The sequence below is a fragment of the Penicillium daleae genome, assembly GCF_028827525.1.
Source record: "Penicillium daleae strain IBT 16125 chromosome Unknown utg000005l_segment0_segment0, whole genome shotgun sequence".
NCBI classification, from domain to species: domain Eukaryota; kingdom Fungi; phylum Ascomycota; class Eurotiomycetes; order Eurotiales; family Aspergillaceae; genus Penicillium; species Penicillium daleae.
This window is the reverse complement of record NW_026623153.1, coordinates 4,312,311-4,330,300: the sequence shown is the minus strand read 5'-3', so window position 1 is coordinate 4,330,300 and position 17,990 is coordinate 4,312,311. Positions and strand designations below refer to the sequence as shown.

At 51.6% G+C, this 17,990-nt stretch overlaps 7 protein-coding genes across 7 annotated transcripts; 5 read left to right on the top strand and 2 right to left on the bottom strand.

Moving 5' to 3' along the window:
- Positions 1-2,180: 2,180 nt before the first annotated feature.
- On the top strand, positions 2,181-3,563 carry N7458_005732 (uncharacterized protein; the record flags this gene model as incomplete). The annotated part of the gene is made up of 3 exons (XM_056909114.1): positions 2,181-2,278; positions 2,392-2,684; positions 2,755-3,563. 3 exons carry the CDS (start codon positions 2,181-2,183, stop codon positions 3,561-3,563), a joined length of 1,200 nt encoding a protein of 399 aa, XP_056767732.1.
- Positions 3,564-4,468: 905 nt separating this feature from the next.
- On the bottom strand, positions 4,469-7,371 carry N7458_005731 (uncharacterized protein; the record flags this gene model as incomplete). The annotated part of the gene is made up of 6 exons (XM_056909113.1): positions 4,469-5,590; positions 5,791-5,841; positions 5,908-5,997; positions 6,045-6,245; positions 6,324-7,098; positions 7,151-7,371. Coding segments are annotated over 6 exons (2,460 nt in total), but the record flags the coding sequence as incomplete, so codon positions are not given.
- A 427-nt stretch (positions 7,372-7,798) lies between these two features.
- On the bottom strand, positions 7,799-8,742 carry N7458_005730 (fumarylacetoacetate hydrolase family protein; the record flags this gene model as incomplete). Its single annotated transcript, XM_056909112.1, has 3 exons — positions 7,799-8,380; positions 8,445-8,522; positions 8,584-8,742. 3 exons carry the CDS (start codon positions 8,740-8,742, stop codon positions 7,799-7,801), a joined length of 819 nt encoding a protein of 272 aa, XP_056767730.1.
- A 464-nt stretch (positions 8,743-9,206) lies between these two features.
- On the top strand, positions 9,207-10,453 carry N7458_005729 (uncharacterized protein; the record flags this gene model as incomplete). The annotated part of the gene is made up of 3 exons (XM_056909111.1): positions 9,207-9,402; positions 9,668-9,900; positions 9,950-10,453. The coding sequence occupies 3 exons, from the start codon at positions 9,207-9,209 to the stop codon at positions 10,451-10,453; spliced, it is 933 nt and encodes a 310-aa protein (XP_056767729.1).
- A 338-nt stretch (positions 10,454-10,791) lies between these two features.
- N7458_005728 (Aconitase/3-isopropylmalate dehydratase large subunitalpha/beta/alphasubdomain 1/3) lies at positions 10,792-12,614 on the top strand (the record flags this gene model as incomplete). Its single annotated transcript, XM_056909110.1, has 2 exons — positions 10,792-10,797; positions 10,851-12,614. The coding sequence occupies 2 exons, from the start codon at positions 10,792-10,794 to the stop codon at positions 12,612-12,614; spliced, it is 1,770 nt and encodes a 589-aa protein (XP_056767728.1).
- Positions 12,615-14,343: 1,729 nt separating this feature from the next.
- Positions 14,344-15,225, top strand: N7458_005727 (FAD-dependent oxidoreductase; the record flags this gene model as incomplete). Its single annotated transcript, XM_056909109.1, has 1 exon — positions 14,344-15,225. The coding sequence occupies one exon, from the start codon at positions 14,344-14,346 to the stop codon at positions 15,223-15,225; it is 882 nt and encodes a 293-aa protein (XP_056767727.1).
- A 359-nt stretch (positions 15,226-15,584) lies between these two features.
- N7458_005726 (Acetoacetyl-CoA synthetase) lies at positions 15,585-17,924 on the top strand (the record flags this gene model as incomplete). Its single annotated transcript, XM_056909108.1, has 5 exons — positions 15,585-15,695; positions 15,765-16,777; positions 16,842-17,299; positions 17,353-17,693; positions 17,769-17,924. The coding sequence occupies 5 exons, from the start codon at positions 15,585-15,587 to the stop codon at positions 17,922-17,924; spliced, it is 2,079 nt and encodes a 692-aa protein (XP_056767726.1).
- Positions 17,925-17,990: the final 66 nt, after the last annotated feature.

Here is a 17,990-nt window from a genome sequence, read left to right as displayed (position 1 = left end):
AGTCGTAAGCTGGTAAGCTGGTCAGCAAGAGAAAAACCGCCTCCCTTGCCTGGCACTGTGGTCTTGCCTCGACTTGCCTCGACTTGCCTCAACCGAATTGCAAATGAGGGGTCAGAAGGGGAATGGAGTGGGGGTCCAGGACGTCAGTGGAGTGGTGCACTCGCTACGAGAGGCAAGTTGATTGCGCCCACGAAAAGGAAGGACGAGAAGAAACCGGAAACAGGATGATAACCCCCCTGGACAGGAGTGGGTCGACTGGAGGGGGGATGGTTCGGAGTCCGGCACGCTGTCCCGTTAGGTAATGTAATGGGTGAGGTCGGGAGTTTAACGGGCGGCAATCAATGACAGTGGATGACGATGCGGCACTGTGCTTGTGAGGGAGTATGAGTGATCCTGTTGATTGAAAGATAAGCATGAGAAGAGATACCCAAGCAGTCAAGAATAAACCATACTGCATGAGTTTGCAATGTGTGTGTGAATCCGCTCAGGTTAGAACTTTCTGGTACAAGAGTACTCCCGATACAACAGTTACAATTTGCTAATTTGCCGCGACCGCCTAACCAATCAGAGCTTGATAGTTCATGTCCCCCCTGCTTTTCAGCTCATGTAGCATAAATTCGTCTGCTCTTCCATCACCCAGCACTGCTTGGCCGACTGGTCAACGGATAGCATCTGGCCGGCTGGCCCAATGGCAAGGCGCTTGACTACGAATCAAGAGATTGCAGGTTCGACCCCTGCGTCGGTCAATTTTTTTTCTTCCATTTTACATCTCATTGGCTTTTCTGTTAAGGAGTGTGCTGTTCCCAATAGATATATATTGCGCAGTGCAATCGACATGTTTAAACATATTTTGCTCACCCATGACCCATTGTTGCTTTCAGACTTGAAACATCATCGTGGGCCTTGCAATCTACAGTATGCCACCTACATCATTGTCTTTCTACTTGCTCCTAAAATTGACATGGATACGCTGATGATCATGATGCTTCCCGTTGTTATTTTTATCACCCTCATCAAACGAACCATGTCTGCTGGCCTAAGACGGACTAGGAATGATGTAATCCCCCACCATCGGGGCCAGCCACGTTAAGGAATGGCGGCCGTCCATCGTCCCGTCTACAGACGGGCCGACCAGAATGCCAGCTGTCCCGTTTATTCTAGGCCTGTACAAGCGTACCTACTCCCTAGCTACTCCCTCTACACGTTGGCCCTTCCTCCCTATGTAGGGACGCAGGTCCAAGGACCAGTCCGGTCGGGAATCACCCTCCCTAAGTAAGAGCCGCTAGCTTGACAACGGTCGCGTCAATCGTAAATCGCCCCAGATCGACCTAAGAGCCCCCCCCCCCGAAAAGATCCTAGCGCCCTGCAGGAGCAGCCAGCCCTAATACTGCATCGGGTACTAGGGCTGTCTGTCTCATCCTGCAAAGCAGTCTTGGCTCGCAGGCACACGACACTTGCTGCAAGCGGAAGTATGGAACAAAAAGGGGTTGTGTGCACTGAGCACTGCGATATCCTCGCTTGCGGGGAAAAATATAGGACGATCGAGAGATCCATACATGCAATCGTAGATCGAGCTCGTCAATTCCGGACGACTATGAGCTTCGAGAATGTCCGTTAATTTATTCCGTCTTCGCAAGACCATGCTGCGAGCGGCCTGGGAATGAGTCGCGGGTAACTGGCGAGTCCCAAAAAAGCAAAAACAAAGAGCAAAGAACAGGTGCCAATTGTCCTTCAAAGGCCATGGACCCATCGAACATAGTATTACGAATTGATCATCTTCCTTCTTACCATCTTGCGCGTTCCAGAACCACCACGGCGAGAGAACCACGGATCCCCCCAACCTGGCGTTATACCCAGCATACCGGATCGCCATCCCTTACTCTTCGGACTTGTAGAAGGGAGAGCTTTGGCCCACTCCCGTCGGGAGCCTTCAATTCCATCCATCCTTCCATCTTACAACTCTTCACCTCATCCACCAAAACCCCATCACTTACTAGTAAGTCGTCGTCAATCTCCATTGCACCGGCAAGATATACACACACGACATACTCCCCTCCAGCGTTCCAAATCTACTCAATTCACCTTCCCTCTCGTCGGCACCGCACTCTTGTCGTCATTTCGACGTGTCAATTCTAACCGCATTCCGGCGCAGACTCACCACACGACCCATCACGACCATCATGGCTAAGAAAGGAGGAAAGAAGAAGAACAAGGGCGGCGCGAAGCCCGCAGCTGCCGCGGCCGTTGACAAGGTCGCCGACACCGTCAAGGATGTCGTGTAAGTGTCATGCTTTCAAAGCCGCAGGAAAAAAAGTTGGTCGCGTGCCACCAGCTCTTCTGCTTCGCAATCAATTCGTCGTTAGGTGCTGATTTGTTCCTCTCTGTGTATAGGAATCCCGACAATGAGGTCGAGGATGGTGCTGCTTCCAATGTCGATTCCGAGGTTGCCGCAAAGACAGAGGTGCCTGCTACCGAGGCGCAGACTGCCGAAACCACCGCCCCCGTGGTGACCGAGACCAAGGAGGCCGAGAAGGCCGCAGAGAAGATCGAGGAGCCTCTCAAGCAAGAGGCCAAGGTTGAGGCGCCCTTGACAGAAGAGAGCACCCTGCAGGCCGTGGTGGACAAGACGCAAGCCTCCAAGGCTGGCCAGCTTCCTGACCTGGACACCGAGGCCGAGGGCAAGGGTAAGCACTGAACCTGCTACAGAAGCATGTCAAAGGAATAGCACAAAAGCTAAAACGTTGTCACCTACAGCCGTCCTCCCCGAGTCTACCACCACAGCTGCCACCACCGGCGACCTCTACCCCTCGACCACCGAGACCGCCGCCGAAGAGCCCGCCATCGTCGCCGCACCCATCTCCACACTGCCCGAGCGCACCAAGGCCACCGAAGCGATTCCCGCAGCCACCGGGGACTCTGCCGTGGCCCCCGCCGAGGGTGAAGCCGCCCACATCAAGCGCCCCTACGAGAAGCCCATCTTCTCCAACGACGAGGTGAAGCCGCCCAAGATCGCCAAGACGGAGGAGGAGCAGAAGCAGGCCGCTGCTAGCGGTGCGGCTGATAAGTCGGTGTTGGCGGGTGCCGGCCCTGCATCAACTGCTGCGTACACGGTTCCCGAGCCTGTGCCCGTGAACGAGGAGAAGAGGGTTGCTGAGGCGAAGCCCGAGGCTGCTGCTGCTCCCGTTGCTATCCCTGCTGCTTCTCCCGTCACCCCGCCTGGCCCCGCCGAGACCAAGCAAAGCAAGGCCTCACCCGATGCCGTCGCCGCGGCTGCCGCAGCCATCAACTCATCCAAGGCCGACAGGGCCGCCACCACAGGCCCTGTCCCCGTCGCCGGTGCCGAGCCCAAGAAGCCCGAGCCTGCTGCGAAGCGAGGCGAAGAGCCCAAGGCCAAGGTTGATGTGCCTACCGAGACTCCCGAGGAGACCACTGCTCCTCAGGCCGCCGAATCCGAGGCAGCCAATAAGGCCGAGGAGCCCACGGGTGAGCCCTCAGCAGAGCAGCAGCCCGAGAAGAAGAAGAAGGAGGGATTCTTCGCTAAGCTCAAGCGCATGTTCAAGTAAAGAAGAGGAAACGAACGAGATACTTTGGTTTTCTTGGCTGTGTTTGTCTTAAGGGAGGAATTGGCGCTGCGAAGACGGGGGGAGGAAGAGAAGAAGAGAAGCGAAAGAAAAAAGAAAGAAAGAAAGTGGGTGTACGATATACAAGATCCACGATTAAACGTTGGACTTGTTGGGCTACTGCGTGCTTGTGCTTTGGGGGGGGGGGGACGTGCTTCTACCTACCCCCATTTTTTTTTTTGTCTCCTTTTTCCCTTTTGCAAGTCGGGTTTTTTGAATGATACACCAGTGGAAATATAACACATACCTATTATCTTAGTGCTTATTGATTAAAATGATTTTTTTTTCCCTTGAGGAATCTGGAAATCTATCACCCTTACAAAGTGCTCGGTAGTATAACAGTATAACGCGAGGTGACAATGTGTAGGACCCGAGTCTGTCAGGAGTATTGTATTTTGTCGTACACCGCTAGTTCGACGGACTATGCGGTGGCTGGCAGTGGACTGCAAAGCTAGGGATATAACCAAGTATAATTAGATATCTTGATTGAGCTGTGGGACGATAGAAGGAGCAGTGATCACTGTTCCTCTCGTCATAGCTTAGCTGCAAAGGGCGACCGGGGCAGACGGTGGAGTCAAGTATGACGAGGCGAGAGTCGTGGTGATATCGATTTGACAGTGAAGCTCCAGGACATCTAGTCTCCACCATAGGCAGCAAGAGGTGGAGCTTTTGGAGTTGTAGGTATGGTATGGCATCTTTAAATATAGACAGGATATTGATGTATTGCACAGTATCGACATGATTATAATTTTTGATATCCCCCATTCCCAGTCCTTTTTGTATAATCCGTACTCCATCCAGTTATACTACAGCTATTAATAACTGGAGCCCAGTACTGTCCTATTTAATCAAAACAAATCCTGCGTCTCCTCAACAACAACCAAAAGCGTCGCCGCCAAACTTTGCGCAATCTTCCAATGACTGATCCGCTGCAACAAATCAATAATCCGAAAAAGACTCCCCATCGCCAACCGCCGCGGCTGCAATCCCCCCATCTGCTCCAAAAACACCCCTATCCCATCAACACCGGGTAAACGGAGTTCTGCGAATTGTAGAGTCTCCGCGGGCCCGATGGTGATGACCTCGTCGTGGTTCGCGTGGTCATCACCATCATCATCGCAGGGTTGATTCTCATTTTCATTGCCATGCTCATTTGCAGCTCGAGGCCCGTGCTCATGTCCTTGTACACTGGGTCCACCGAAACACAAAAAACACGCCCACACCAACCCAGCATAATACAAACACTTCGGCACGTAAATCGCCGGCTCCGCGCCAGCGGATAACGATTCGAAATTCTTCTGGATAAGCAGGGCATGTAATAAGCAGCGTTTTGCATCGGCGGACCGTAGCCAGGCCTGGGCGTAGGGAGTGTACTTTTGGACGCCGTCGTAGCCCTCGCGGCCGGCGGCGCATTCGAGGGCGTTGATGTCTGCGTGTAGGGTTATGTGGATTGAGTGCCAGAGCATCATTAGGCAGGGCCAGCCCGGTTTGTTTTGGAGGGGTGCATGGTAGGTTGTGTGCCATGTGGTGAGGAGGGTGTGGCATTTTGAGGGTGCGGGTGTAGATGATGAGGAAGGGAGGGAGGTTGATATTGATATTGATGCTGATGAGGAGTGTTCGAAGTGGAGAGAGTGTTGATCTTGTGTTTCGCAGGCCATTGCGCTTATAGATTCGAGCATACCGCAGAGTGCAAAATCGCTAGGGAGAACTGCCTGTGGGAGGGGATTTGATTGTGGGGGTGGAGAGTTACGAGGGGGGTTATTCGTGAGGGTGCGTGCTTGTTCGTCGAGCATGAGATATTTCCAGTGTTCTGCACTGGATGCTGTGAAGAGGTCGTTGGATGATATTTGGGGGAGACGATCGAGGGAGTGGCGGAGGAGAGGTTCGTGATGGTGCAAGCGAGCGAGTTCGGCATCATGAATATAGAGACCGAGGACAATTCTATTGATCGTTAGAATTTGTGTGAGAGTCTAATTTGGTGGGATTTGTACCTCTTTTTAACTTCAATTTGAATCCAAGCTAGCCAGGCGTCTTCAAGAGCCTGGCCGTCGAGCCCGAGAAGATTGTATGACGGGTGTCGTAGATCAAACAATCTTGCCTTGCGTGCCCACTGAGAAAGATGTAAGTCGAGTTTGCCTTATTGAAACTACAGGTAAATTGTCAATCCTACCGCAACGATAGAGCCATGCCACATCTCGATTCCCGTCAAGTCTTTTGGTCGCTATCAGTGAGTCAATAACTACTCGGGCAAGATGAACGGCGTTACAAGGATGCGAGTGTATCATACCCCCATCAATAAACCGAAATTCTGTCCAATTATCGAAGCCTGCAGGGCCACTAAGGAACTTCCCCAAGATTTGGAAACGTATGTGTCCCACTGCACTCGTTAGTGGCGTATACAGAAAGGAGTGTTTGTGCTCATACCGAGGAGAGTATAGCCTTGTTCAGCCGCTCAAACATACTGATCCCATGGGATATGGCACGCGACGAGCCAACGAAAAGACTACCAGCAGAACAGACCGACAAAAGGAGAATGGAGTTTTGGGTTCCCGGTCGAAAAGTGGGCATGTGCACCACGGGGAAGAGAGGATGGAACTTGGAAAAATATGCTTGAATGCAAAGGTCCTGTTCATATTAAGCATAAGCGTAACAAAGAATGAGCCGCCTTATCTTAAGGGAAACGTTTGGAGAGGCGGAACATACAAGAAAAGGAGTCGAAGGCAAAATGCCATGCTGTACCCGTTGTTGAAGACGCTCCGCTAACCGCTTGCGATACGACTCGTCAATCAGACTTGCTTCACGAGGCACGTCGGGCGTCATTTGGCCCGAGGAGGCAAATTCCGAAAACGTGTGCCACTTTCTCTGTACCGCATTGGCATGCCTCTTAGCGTGATCGCTATCCACTGAAGCAGGCTGTGCTGGGGGAGGTGGTCGTGACATGTCCACGCCGGGTATAGTCTCCACAGGGACATAGTCAGAGGTAGCATATAGAAGGGATAAATTCACGGCTTCCAAATCAAAGTCGGCGCCGGTGAGAAGTGTCTCCCATTCTCGGTCTAGCGGGTAGTCCCATATAGGAGGCTGTGGGCTGGTTTGATTTCTCCAGGCGTCACCAGTCTCTAGAGAGAAGAGGGAGTTTAAGGGTGTGACTTGAGTTGGGTAAGTGCTGGTCTCGCCGATGGACATGTTTGGGGTATGCTTGTCGATTGATGAGCTGTTTGGAGGAGATACTGGTGCCATCATGTTTCCTCCCATGGGATTAAGAGCGTCGAGGTGGTTCATATGCTCGAGATGGAGCGGAACTGCTGGATCTGGGCCGATCGTATGCGAGATGAGCTCTGGGTCCAGATTGGGAGACGGGTGTTCTTCATCCATAGATTCATCCATAGATTCGTCGGCCGGTCTGTACATTCCGGCTGTACTGGTATACGCATTGCTCCCAGCGGGATGCGATCGCGAGTGGCGTAGCAGGGTATCTCTGTTCTCCATGAGCAACTACATACCAAGCGATAGGGAGAGAGGCGACTTACTGTCTGGCAAACGCCTTATTGCAGACCAGACAGTTGAACGGCTTTTCTTTTGTATGCGATCTCAAGTGTCGAGCCAAATGCTCCGCTTTCTTGAATGCTTGCGCGCAGACTGGACAGATGCGCTCTTCTTTAGAGGTCTTCCGACGGCGCCGGGCCTTCAGGCCAGCGTAGGGAGGATTGGAGGGTCGAGAATTGGCTAGCATATCGCCAGTACTCGCAAACTTGAATTAAATTGCATATCATGCAGAAGATTATAAAACAGAAATGCAAGAACTGGACTAAGAAAAACCAAAAATGCGGGGGGAAAGAGACGCAAAGACTAACTTCGCATCAACGGAGTTTCTCGCAGCGACTCTCCGACCAGAAGCTCCATCCGAGCTTTCCCCCGCCTGTGGCGATCTGCTCAGGACGGATTCGGAGTACGTTTCATAGAATAAGGTTGCAATCGATTTCGATGAATAGTCTAGATTCTATTGCTAGCCACTAACTGGCCATCTGTCGAATATTTCCAAATCCACAATTTCCTTAGCGCAAATATAACGGCAACAAGGCTATGAAAATGTGGGATCTATCATTCCTCCATGCTAATGTGGGAACTATCCCCGTATTTGCATCAGCCTCACAGCCAGTGATCGATATTATGTCTAATCAATAATGGTTCATGCGGTTTCTAGTCACAGCCACCCCCTCAATCTCCACTTCGACAACATCGCCACCCTGGAGGAACTCCTTCCGGAAGTATCCCACACCGGACGGGGTACCAGTCATAATGACCGTGCCCTTCCGCAGCGTCGTGCCTCGCGAGAGGTGGCTAATGATCTGGCGAACACCCCAAATCATATCGCCCGTGCTCGTCTCCTGCTTGATAACCCCGTTGACCTTGGTGCTCAACTTTAGCGCCTGAGGCTCTGGGATTTCTTGTGCTGCCACGATGGTATGGCCGATAGGCGCAAAGTTATCAAATGACTTGGCGTAACAGAATTGACCACCAGAGGCTTCGGGTAACTGGAAGTTGCGAGCAGACACATCGTTGCCGGCGGTATACCCTAACACGTAGTCTAGTGCATCTTTTTCGGAGACGTTCTTTGCGTCCTTGCCGATGACCACGGTTAATTCGCCCTCGTAATCGAGGAGTTCGCGCGCATCGGGGTGGATGTCAATTGCGTCGAAGGGCCCAGCAAGCGCGTCGGCGGGCTTGGTGAAGACGGGAGGGTATTTCGGAACAGGAAGCTACGCGGATGAAAGGGGCTGAGATTTGAACATGGTTTAAAAAGGAATCTTTGGGCGCACTCACACTAGCTTCCTGCGCATGCTGTCTATAGTTCAGTCCGATGCATACAACAATTGGGGTGCTCTCAATGGGGCATTCGAGCTACATAACTATCAGTCCGAACCATCAAGTATTACATATAGACCATGGATTATCAACGGACCTTTTCAACATTAACAATTTCCTCGGTAGCCTTTAGGCTGGTAAAAGGACTGCCTTCCAGTCTGCGAATGGTATACTTGTTCTCAGCAGCGCTGACAAGGTCTCCATAATGAGTCTGCGCGCCAGTGGTAAATCGAACGAGTCTTTTAAAAGCCGCCATAATTTTAGTCACAAGTAGGTTAAGTAGAAAAATAAGTAGCTCTAATGGGATTCAGATTGAAGACAATTTATACATATCATACGTAGTTCCCCACTACAGCCATGTCCCCTCTACCGCGCGGGGCCTTTGCGCGGAAGCAACCAGTTTGATGATAATAACAGTCTACATAATCGATGAGTAAAATCTCCACTTAGAATTGCCCAGAGCATCTCTAAAAGTACCGACCAGCAAGCAGGGAACGTGACTTGGACCTGTGGGGTAGTTGGAACTGTTTGAGATGTGGGAACAATCACCACCTTCGTGCGGCTGAGAGTTGGGTAGCATCCGAAGCACCCTCAGCCCCTCCGGTGCTATTAAAATTATTATAAAAGAAGGAGACCGAGTTCGTAAGTCATATCATACAGATACGATCTTGATCTAGAGCTCCGTGTATCCACGCAAGGACCTTGTATTCTCCATACAACATGACAGTCGAAACCGTCCAGCCGAATCGTGGCGCGACCGTGCCAGATGTGGTCGCCGTTGGAAAAGAACAAGTATCACGGGCAGAGTGGCTGGCGAAACAAGGAATCAATCCAGATGATCGCATTAATCTGAAGAAGCTGTCCCACATGCGTTATCAGCATCCCGATCTTGATGAGATTCAGACCTTCATGATTGGTATGTTCTTTTCTTCCGTACCATAATATTCCCAAGAGAATGCTGACAGTTCCAGACTTTGGAATGCAAGTTGCGAAAAGAACTGATGATGAGGTTTGGTTCAAAGGATATGGATCCGATCAATACGTATACTATGCACGCAAAGGACCGAAGCAATTCTTGGGCGGGAGTTTTGAGGCCCAAAGCCAAGAGGACTTTGATAGGTGAGACAGCACTTTTGATACGTTGTCTAATGACCCCAAGACTTACATCTTGTTTGATAGAGCCTCTCGTCTTCCGTCTGCAGGTGCCTTGCAGAACATGCCCAACGCACCCGGCGGAGGTTCGCTGGTCACCATTACTGATCCCGAGGGATTTCCCTTCAATGTGATCTTTGGTCAGGAGCAGACGAATGTCGAGGTCTCTCATCAGGACAAGGTGGTACTCAACTATCCGGGCGAGAAGTCTCGACGTCGCGAGTTCAATCGGTTTGAGCCCGGTCCTGCTGCAGTGCACAAGGTACGTAGAGCTCGAACTTTCCCGCAATATACTTTTAAGGTATATCAAGCCGATGTTCATAAAATCATCAGCTTGGCCATTTCGGATACACAACCCAGAAATTCGACGCCCTCCTCCACTTCTACACCACCACCTTCAACTCCTCCCCACCGACCTTCTCTACATCGAAAACGAAGGCCAAAAGAGCTTCAGAACAATGTTCGCCCACCTCGACCTCAGCGACACCCTCGTCGACCACCACTGCATCTTCTTCAGCGCCAATCCCGCCAGCGCACACGTGCATCACTGTTCCTTTGAGGTGCACGATTTCGACACCCAGCAGCTGGGTCATCAGTGGTTGACAAAGAAGGGGTATAAGCTGGCCTGGGGCGTTGGTCGGCATGTCTTGGGCTCACAGATCTTTGATTACTGGTGGGATACTACTGGCAATATTGTGGAGCATTATGCCGATGGGGATTTGGTGAATCAGGATACGCCTATTGGGTATGTCAAGGCACGCCCGGACTTGTTGGCTGTGTGGGGACCAGAGGTGCCGGCTGAGTTTTTGGCGTAGACCGGGCCGGGTGGATGACCATTTGGGAGATAGAAATGGGTGTACGGATGTATTGTGGATGTTTATGGTCCTTGGTGTTGTTTGTATGGAGAATCTCTTTGTGTTTGTTTCTGTCTCGTGTGGGGTCTCCGCGGTTGACTCCTCCGGTGTGCTATCGGAGCCGTCACCCGTTCTTTCTTTCATCGTCTCTCACAACGGACGTTAGCTTGCTATTTCACGCGATCTCGCGGCAAATATCTTGAAATACGGATAATACTTGGTTTGAAGAGTCCTTTGACCTAAACGATTTACGATACACAACCGGAATACTTGTCTTATCGGCGGGCTGTGCCGAAGCGATGGACGTAAGTTGAGTCAACTTTTCCTTAATAATGACAACCCTGACAGATCATGAAAGGACCCTATTGAAGCACGCGTGCTTATCCCAGGTATTGCAGAAGGCGATCTTATCGGGAGCAATGTCGCACTCAGCTTCTGGGGAGGTGTAGATCCCAAAACTGGCACAGTCATCGACACTCACCACCCCCTCGTGGGCAAATCGGTAGCGGGCAAGATCTTGGCGATTCCAAGCGGCCGCGGCTCCTGCACCGGTAGTGGAGTCATTCTTGAGCTCTTGCTGAATGGAAGCCAGCCGTCTGCCTTGGTCTTCGCCCGGGAGGAAATGATTCTGACCCTCGGCGTTCTTATCGCAGAAGAAATGTTCCAGAGGAGCATCCCAGTCCTGCAGGTCCCAATGGCATCTTTCAACAAGTTGTTGCAGTCCAATCATGTCAGAATCTCAGGGACTCAGATTTCAAACTCAAAGGGACTGCCCGACTCTACAACACCCAGCTCTCTATTCGGTTCATCTCTCTACCAGCCCGATTTCTCCACAATCCAACTATCCCCTTTAGACCGCGAATTACTCAACGGATCTCATGGTAAAGCAGCACAGGTGGCAATGCGAGTGATTCTCCGTACAGCAACCATACAAGGCGTGACAGAATTGATCAATGTCAAACAAGCCCACATCGACTGCTGTATCTACACTGGCCCAGCCACGTTGCAGTTCGCCCAGACACTCTGTCAATGGGGAGCGAAAGTCCGTATACCCACTTCCCTCAATTCCATTTCCATTGATAGGCGACTATGGCGCTCGCAGGGAGTCGATCCCGCCCTGGGCGAGCCCTCTGAGAAATTGGCGCAGGCTTATATCGAGATGGGGGCTCAGCCGACATTCACATGTGCTCCGTATCTTCTAGACACTGCCCCACAGCCTGGAGACAATATCATGTGGGCTGAGTCTAATGCAGTTGTCTTTGCAAATAGTGTGCTTGGTGCAAGGACGATAAAGTGTCCAGACTATCTAGACGTCTGCGTTGCCTTGACCGGACGGTCATTGAATACCGGATGTCATCTGACGGAGAACCGCAAAGCGCGGATAGAAATTCACTTGGATCTCGCCGTTGATGCCGATGATTCACTTTTCCCTCTTCTTGGATACATTACAGGCGACATTGCTGCCGATTCTGTGCCGATTATCACAGGACTAGAAGGAAAGATTGTTTCGACAGAGGATCTGAAAGCCTTTGGCGCGGCCTTTGCGACGACTTCCAGTGCTCCAATGTTTCATATTGCGGGGATCACGATCGAAGCCCGAAGCACAGAAGATACTGAGGCTCATCTGAGAGACACGGCGAAAGTCAGAGTATCACGGTCCGACCTTGCAGAACAATGGCAGCGATTCAACGGCTACGCAGAGGGTGAGGGACAGACTCATATTGATCTAGTGTCGCTTGGAAATCCACACTTTTCATATGCAGAGCTCGTGAAGTTGATGCAACTTTGCTCTCAACGTTCAAAGAGCGAAAATACAGCACTTGTAGTGACCTGCAACCGCGACACCTACAGCCGAGCTGCCAAGGATGGTTTGATCACCACACTCGAGGAATTCGGGGTCCAGATTGTCACCGACACCTGTTGGTGCATGATGCAGGAACCAATCATCCCGCTACAGTCAAAAACCATCCTGACGAACTCTGCAAAGTATGCTCATTACGGGAAAGGGCTGACGGGCCGGCAAATTCGGTTCGGGGGTCTGGTGCAGTGCGTGGAGGCTGCTTGTTCGGGACAGGTAGTTAACCGTATGCCTTTTTGGCTTGTGGACACAGGTAGCGCATAGGAATTTCTAGAACAATACGATTCATCATGTAGTGTTTCTTCGCCAATAGACCATGTCTGGCATATCCGACCCGGCTTTACGGAAGTAACTGCAATGCTATAACGATTAGAATACTAGGCGTCTTGACCCTGCAAAAAAGAATAGTGCTATGCTCAATGGAATAAATTCAAGCCATAAACTACCGAATCCAAGCATAGAAATGAGGGACTATGCCAGAGAGGGACCTAACTCGCTCAAGCCTCGGAGCTGGGGTGTACCTGCATCGCCACAGCATATTGGTCCCACATCTTGGCATGGACCACAACAAGGACCAATAAACAAGGACCAATAAACAAGGACTAGAGCTGATCATGAGATCTTTTGATTTATGTTTATCTTCAAGCAGCTCTTCCGGCCAGAATACCAGTACACAAGTCGACAAAGACTGACATTCAACGCTATGGCAGATTCTGGAAAGTGGGAAACGACGGAGGTATTGATCTGCGGATGTGGACCAACGGGTGCCATGTTATCCGGGTATTTGGGCAAACTGGGGGTTCGAAATATTGTCCTCGAGAAGGAAGCGGATATTACCACTGATCCTCGGGGGATTGCCCTTGACGAGGATGGTATTCGATTCATGCAGGGGCTGGGACTGTACGAGCATGTTTTCACCAAGATTGGTTCCAGTAAATGCCGCCAGCCAGTTATTAACTTGAAGGCATCTGCTAACCCTTCTTTTGTATAGATATGCCAAAGATCAGGTTTGTTGGCGGAAATCATCACAGTCTGCATACAGAGCCTTTCCTTTGTTTCGACACAGCTTCGGTCAGTCGACCCCAACCCTGTAAATCAAGCAACATCTAACCTTCTTATCGTGCAGAGCGAAGGAAATACAGGTCATGTCGGAGTCCTCGCTCATAAACAGCCCATTCTCGAAAAGTACCTTCGTACTGTACTAGAAAAAGCTGCCGAATGTGAACTACGAAGCAGCTGCGAGTTGACGTCCATCTCCGAAGATAAAAACTGGGTATATGCTACGTACAAAGATGCGTCGGGTACGGAGCACAAAGTACGCGCCAAGTTTCTCGCTGCAGCAGATGGCAAGACGGGATATACACGGAAGATGTACCTCGAACCTAAAGGGATTGAATTAGATTGGGCTGAACAGTAAGTACTCATTCAGGCTATCGCAACGCAGAAACATACAGTTGCTGATCACCTTCCAGAACGAAGTATCAAGAAACCTGGGTCGCACTAAACTGGCACTTACACCTCCCCACACCAAAGACGCATCCGAAATTTCCCTTGTGGAATCTCGGATATACTCCGGAGCAGGTCTACGATTTATTCTTCCCCAGCGACTTCCGGTTCCTTTGCAACCCCGCTCGACCCGCGGTATGTGGACGATTCGGGCGTCCGGAGGATCGACTTTGGCGTTTTGAGTTTGTGATTGCGCCTGGTGAGGACGAGATGGAGATGGCCGAGCGACATAAAGTGCGTGAGGTGGTTTATCCGTATTTGACGCATCCTGGGAGTCGTTATGGGTAAGTCTAATTGAGCTTGAGGGGAGATATACTGGATCGTGAAAAGGCTGACTAGTGTTTAGGCTCAAAGAGGATGTCGAGTTTCCCGAGGACTGCATTGAAGTCCTCCGGTCGAGACCTTTCCGGTTCTCTGCACGAAGCTGCAATAAATGGGTGCTTGACAGGGTGATTCTCTGTGGCGATGCAGCCCACGTCTTTCCACCATGTATGTTAATCTATATCCCCGCAACACTACGTACTCAGCTTACCTCGCATATCTAGTCGGCGGACAAGGCATCACGTCCGGATTCCGAGATGCCATCTCCCTCGCTTGGCGTCTCTCCATCGCCTGCTCATCCAAACGCCATCTCGACTACGAACGCCTCTTCGAAGGATGGTACCTCGAGCGAAAGCAACAGTTAGACAAATCCCTCGCCGCGACCGTCCGCAATGGAGACCTCGTCAACGGTAAAAGTTTCATGCACAGCTTCATCCGCAACTGGGGTCTCTGGTTCCTCCAACTCATTCCTAGCTGGAAGCATTGGCTCGAGCAAGGCCCTCGTGGTAATGGACCGACGCAGTACATCCACTCACCAGGGATGCCGTTCATCCCTGAAATGTCTGGTGGCCTCTGTTTCCCACAGACATATTGCATCTCCTTGCACAACAATGCCGAGGCGCAATTCACCGACGACGTAATCTTCGCCGAGAAAAGAACGCCCTTCCAGCTCGTGGTACTTCTGAACCATCCTAAAGAGCGGGATATTGCGGTCCAAGACCTGGGAAGCATCAAGGCCAGTCCCCTTCTATCCCCAGAGGAAGCAACCTTTTTCGTCCCCCGCAGCAATTGCGCCAATCTTGTTGACCGGGCGGGTACTTGCGAATACCCGCTCTTCCGCAGCGCCACTGGCGACGAATTCGGCCGGTCGGCGCTGTGTGAATCCCGCCCGCTGCCGCGGGGATACAATGAGATGTTGATGTGGCAGAGCGTTCGAGGGAAACGGTATGTGGTACTGCGGTTGGATCGGTTTGTGTTTGCGGCTTGTAAGGATCGAGTTGAGCTTGCGAAAGCGGTTGCCCAGTTGAATCAGTCGTTTGAGTCGTAATTGGTGGTGGTGTTAGTTAGATGTGTCGACAGAATTCCAGCATAATCTCCTTTCAATTCAACACTGTACTATAGCATCGTTTCATAGAATTGGAAGGTAAATCCATAGAGACACTCACCCCCGAATCGGCTATGTACTCTTCACAACATCGGACTAGTCCCCGATAGATCCCACCTGGCGACCCCGAGGCGGGGTCTACAATCTGCCCCCATAGGGTGGTCGCAGCGGAGCTTGGCGCGTCGGCCCTCGGTTGCTCTGGAGTGGCTGGTCATAAAACTGCGCATACCTCAGAAAGATCCCCTGTAAACAGCACGTTTTGTATTGGGTTCTGGATCTTGTGAGAGCTTCTACAGTGAACAATGGCAGCAACACCTCTCCCTCGGAAGCTCTGGGAGCATCCAGACCCGGAATCAACACAGATGGGCCAGTTCCGACGAGAACTGGAGCGATCCACTGGAAGGAAATTCGACGTGAGTACTGCTTGCATAGAGATGAAACTCTGTATACACAGAAACATCAGCTGATTCTGCTTCTGCCAGTCCTTCCACGGCATGTACCTCTACTCCATCCAGAATCGCGCCGCATTCTGGGCGTTCTGTTGGGAATTCTTCCCCATCATCCACGAGGGCACGTACACCCACGTGGTGGACGAGACCGCCCGCATGGACAGCATTCCATCCTGGTTTACAGGTATCAAGCTTAATTTCGCCGAGAACCTGCTTTTCACCGGTCGTGCAGGCGACACGACCGGTAAGGAAGATCAGAAGATTGCCGTTACCGAAGTCCGCGAGGGCGATGCCAGAAACGCGGTTCATCTCACCTGGGCGCAATTACGGCAACGCACTGGTGCGCTGGCGCAAGCGATGAAAGCGAATGGTGTGGCGAGGGGTGATCGCGTTGCGGCTTGCTCGGCGAATAGCATCGATACACTGGTTGTGTTGCTAGCGACGACGGCGCTGGGTGCGATTTTCTCGTCTAGTTCGACGGATATGGGGGCGAAGGGGGTGTTGGATCGGGTATTGCAGATTAAGCCGCGGTGGTTGTTTATGGATGATTTGGCTGTGTATAATGGGAAGACGATTGATCTGCGTGGTAAGATGAAGGAGATCGCTCGCGGGATGGAGTCGGTGGTTGAGTTTCAGGGGATTGTCTCGTTGCCGCGATTCTCTGCAGAGCCAGCGGATATCAGCAGTATCCCTCGAGGCTTGACGTTGTCGAGTTTCCTCGCCAAGGCAGGTGGTAACGATCACCTGGAGTTTGAGCGCGTTGCTTTCCGCGACTCGGCTTTTGTGGTGTACTCGTCTGGCACGACCGGTCAGCCCAAGTGCATTGTGCATTCAGTGGGAGGAGTACTCTTGAACGGCTTCAAGGAGGGTTGTTTGCACTCTGAATTTACTCGGCAGAGTGTTAACTTGCAATATACCACGACCGGATGGATCATGTATCTGTCTGCCGTTCAGACGCTGGCCTTGGGCTCTCGAGTGGTGCTCTACGATGGCAGTCCCTTTATCCCCGAAGTGGCGTCACTTGTGAAGCTTGCCGCTCAAGAAAGGTATGTGACTTCTCTGATACAGTATATTCGATATGCGAGAGAGCTGTGTCTAACTAAAGAATAGGGTCACCCATCTGGGTATTTCTCCGCGATGGCTACAGGAATTGCAACGAGCGAACGTCCGACCTCGCGAGATAGTCGATCTTAGTGCTCTGCAGGTTGTCACTAGTACCGGCATGGTTCTACGAGATGCATTATTTGAATGGTTCTACGACCAAGGTTTCCCAGCTCACACTCGTCTCAACAACATCTCTGGCGGCACTGATATTGCTGGCTGCTTTGGCACTAGCAACCCGCTGACTCCCGTGTATGTGGGTGGATGTGCGGGATGCAGTCTGGGCGTGCCAGTGGAAGTCTACGATTCCACGATCGAAGGAGGCGAGGGTATTCAGGGTGTTGCGATCGAGGAGGGCGTCCCCGGTGAACTGGTGGCGACATCAGCCTTCCCCAACATGCCCACGATGTTCTGGGGCGATACCGACGGCAAGAAGTACTTTAATGCGTACTTTGCCCGGTTTGATAGTAAGTGACAGATCACTACTCACTTCTCCGTCTACCCTTACTCACGCCCACAGATGTTTGGACCCACGGTGACTTTGTGGCCATCCACCCCATCACCAAGCAGCTCGTTTTTCACGGCCGCGCCGACGGAGTTCTCAACCCCTCGGGTGTGCGGTTCGGCTCAGCAGAGATCTACCGCGTCATTGAAGGAAAGTTCACACAGGAGATTGCCGACTCGATCTGCGTGGGCCAGCGCCGACCCTCCGACACGGACGAGCGTGTTATGCTCTTCCTGTTGATGAAGCCCGGTGTTGCTTTCACAGCCGACCTGGTGACTCGTGTGAAGAGTGCAATTCGCACTGAGCTTAGTGCCCGCCATGTGCCGGCCTTTATCTTTGAGACCCCAGAAATCCCGGTAAGTCATCATGACGCTAGTTGCCCTTGAATTACCTTCTGGGAGAGTGGACTGACTTGTGTAATGTCTCACTAGACGACGGTCAACCTCAAGAAAGTAGAGCTCCCAGTCAAGCAGATTGTCTCTGGCAAGCGGATCCAGCCCTCGGGAACGCTGCTCAACCCGGGCAGCTTGGACTTTTACTACCGGTTTGCCGAGGTGGAGAAACTCGTTCGCGAGAGCAAGCTCTAAGCAAAGACTGACAGAGGCAAACGGATTTTTGAAATTAGGCAACTAGAATGTTTGGTCAGCGTACTT